General features: G+C 48.8%; 1 protein-coding gene across 1 annotated transcript; it reads right to left on the bottom strand.

Annotated features, from left to right (window-relative positions):
- Window positions 1-1550: 1550 nt before the first annotated feature.
- Window positions 1551-2105, bottom strand: LOC112465996. The gene has a single exon (XM_025033834.1). It carries the CDS (start codon window positions 2103-2105, stop codon window positions 1551-1553), a length of 555 nt encoding a protein of 184 aa, XP_024889602.1.
- Between the last annotated feature and the right edge of the window lie 1204 nt (window positions 2106-3309).

Raw genomic sequence — 3309 nt, forward strand, 5'->3', positions numbered from 1 at the left:
ACTTTTTACAAGCGGTTACTGAATGCGGACACCGATGAGCTTGCATGTCAATCATATGATTAAATAAATCATTTTAATGTTGCATTATATATACGTATGTGTTTTCTTAGACTCGTTTATAATTCGCAAGTCGTAATTTTTGCAGATTTCACACAGTATGGCCTCCAGGGTCAATCCAGACTTTGCATAACTGCATATAACCATATATATACATAAAGAAAATTATCCAGTCTTATTTTACGCGCGTGATTGTAAAATTCAATTGGATATAATTTATTTACTTTATGGATATATGCAGTGTTTGTCTGGATAGGTCCTAAATATAAAATTTATATATATTATTTATACATATGTGATTGATCGCGCAATTACGCCATTTCTTAAACGTCCATAAAATTATTTTGTACAATTTACATAAACAATGTCGTAATATTTTTTAGGATTAAAATCTAAATTGATCGAATTTTATAAGTGCGCACTCAAAACAGCGCTATTAATCGACTGGACATGATCGATATTGCAGGAATATCGACTTTCTTATCGACTCAACCAGCTGTCAACCATATCGACGTTGAATTAACCTTGAATCAAGGTTACATTTCTGACTGGGTGGTGATCGCCAAGACGGAAATATCCACGATACCGGGAGTGGGTGGTGACTCGCCGGTTATGACCTCCGAGTGAGGTCCGGCCGTTTGGCGACACCCGAATGGTGACGCGCCAAGACGGCGGTAATGCGGTCCTACCGTTCGGCGTCACCCGAGTGGTGACCCGCCAAGACGGCGGTGTTCTCGGACACCGTGAGTGTCCGATGACTCGACGGTGCACGATAACGGGGCGAGGATGTAGGGCCTCGCCCTCGTTCAGCGAGCTACGATTACGCGAATATCTTCGCCGCGAACGTGCCCATGCGACGTGCGGGCGAGAGACATCACGCGTGACGATGTGTGACCTCCGAATGAAGTCCGGCCGTTTGACGACACCCGAGTGGTGACACGCCAAGACGGCGGTAACGAGAGACCTCCGAATGAGGTCCGACCGTTTGGCGACACCCGAAGCCCTCCGTGATAGCGGGAGGACGATGGTGCTACGCCAAGACGGCGGTAATGAGGTCCTACCGTTCGGCGCCACCCGAGTGGTGATGCGCCAAGACGGCGGTGTCCAAAAGCACCGTGAGTGTATGGTGACTCGACGGTGCACGATGAGTCGTAAGGGACCCGGGACGGGGTGAGTGTGTAAGACTCGACCTCGTCCAAACGAAACTATGAGTACGCGAAATCTTCGCCACGAACGTGCCCATGCGACGAACGGGCGAGAGGTATCATGCATTTCGAATTGGTGACCTCCGATTGAGGTCCGGCTGTTTGGCGACACCCGAGTGGTGAGACGCCAAGACGGTGGTAACAAGAGAGACCGTGAGTAGTGACTCGACGGCGTCTGAATGAAAACTACAATTAAGGGCATAAAGCAACGACGAAACGGACGAGAGACATCACGAGGGGCGAAGGGCGCGCGCCAATGATGTCTCGAGACAATGTGTTCCGCCTGGTCTAGTTTCCGCCTGTATCCCCCGGCGCCGCGGGGTCGTCGACCGGAGTAGCCGTCGAAGCGTTCGCGGGAGGTGGGACGCTGGCCTGCTCGAAATGCAGGAGAGTGTGGTGCTTCGCCTGACAAGATCGGCAGGTCCAAGAGCTAGGGCAATTTGTCAGATTATGTCCTGCACGGAGGCAGTTTAAACAGAGTCCTTTTTCGCGTGCGAAGTTATATCGGTCTTTGGTCGAGAGTTTTAAGAAATCGGGGCACCTAGCCAGTAGATGCTGTTCCCCACATTTGGGGCACGCGGCGTTTTGCGCGACGAGCGAGGTCGTCGACGCGGGCCTCTTCGACGACTGATTCTGCGCTTTCGATTTGTTTGACTGCGGTGAAGCGTCCGACACCGCCGCGAGCACCGTGCAATATCCCGCTAGAAACGTTGTCAATTGTTCATACCGGGGTGGTTCCGCAGACATATGGGTCGCCTCGAATTTCTCCCGTAGCGTAGGGGTGAGCTTCTCCAACAAATGGTTCAGTAGCACAAAATCCCACGCCTCCACCGGATATCCCATCGTTTGCAGGGCGTGCGTGTTCTCGGTGAACACGTCCAACAAGGCGTGGAGCGATTCGGCGGTATCCGCGACCAAAGGTTTGGCGTGTACAAACGAGCGCCAATACTGCGTGGCTAAATTGCGCTTGTTTTGATAGCGCCCCCGAAGCGCATCGTACGCGATCACGTAATTCTCGGCGGTCAACGGCAGGTTCTTTACGACGCCAAGAGCCTCTCCCGATAGCGAGGCTAACAATTATTGAAATTTCTGTATATCGGCGACCCCAGAATTCTCGTGGATTGCCGTGTCGAATAAGGCGATGAAGGACGGCCATAGAGCGAAGTCGCCCTCGAATTTAGGGAGATCGATCTTCGGCAATTTAATGGCCGAAGTAGGCGCGGGTCGCGACGGCTGTTGTGCGGCTGCTCGCTCCGCGGCAGTTAACGTTTCGTATCGTCCTATTACCGCGAAACGCATTCTGTCAAATTCGCCGCGAATCGCGTCTTCGGCAGCGAACTCTTCATCCGTGGCATCTTGGATTATCCTGAGATGCGCTTCCTCAAAATCCCCGACTACTTGGCGCACGGTTGGATAACGCACGAGAAAATTTAATTTCTGAGCCGCGTTGTCTATTGCGAGCGTCGAATACTGGTCTATCTCCCTCATACGACGAATACACAATTCGCGTCGCGCTCGATATCCTTTAGGCATGTTGAAAGATCGATCCGTCAACAAGGTGAGATATGTGTACACGCGCAAAACAGCCGGAAAACCGACGAACGATTTCGAATCGAAGGGTCGACAAAGTCAGGAGATGGCAGCCGGTCAACAACGCACGAAAATATGCCTCGCTTTGGAATGCCGAGACCAAAACAATTCGACTCAATAGGCGAAAGAACACAGTTCCGTGAAGTTGGCACCCGACTTTAACAAAATAAATTTTAAAAAAAAGGAAATTGTAGCATTTTCTTTGTAGTTGTTTGTAATAACAATAATTTCGTTTGTAGTTTTATCGATTTTGCAAAAACAAAGATTTTTAAAAATCACTCTTGCTTAAAATTGAGATATTTGAAATTCGCTCGCGCCATGTGTTTTAGAATCGTTTGTAGTTGTTTGTAGTAACAATAATTTCGTTTGTAGTTTTATTTATTTGGAAATAACAATGTGACAAATTACCATCCTATTTCATTAATATCTAACTTTGCAAAAATTTTTGAGAAAATAA

Source organism: Temnothorax curvispinosus, unplaced genomic scaffold (genome assembly GCF_003070985.1).
Source record: "Temnothorax curvispinosus isolate PA1 unplaced genomic scaffold, ASM307098v1 QBEX01015720.1, whole genome shotgun sequence".
In the NCBI taxonomy this organism is placed as follows: domain Eukaryota; kingdom Metazoa; phylum Arthropoda; class Insecta; order Hymenoptera; family Formicidae; genus Temnothorax; species Temnothorax curvispinosus.

What these genes read in the sequence shown, in the direction of transcription:
- LOC112465996 (XM_025033834.1), bottom strand. Translation starts at nt 2,105, where the DNA reads ATGGGATATCCGGTGGAGGCGTGGGATTTTGTGCTACTGAACCATTTG.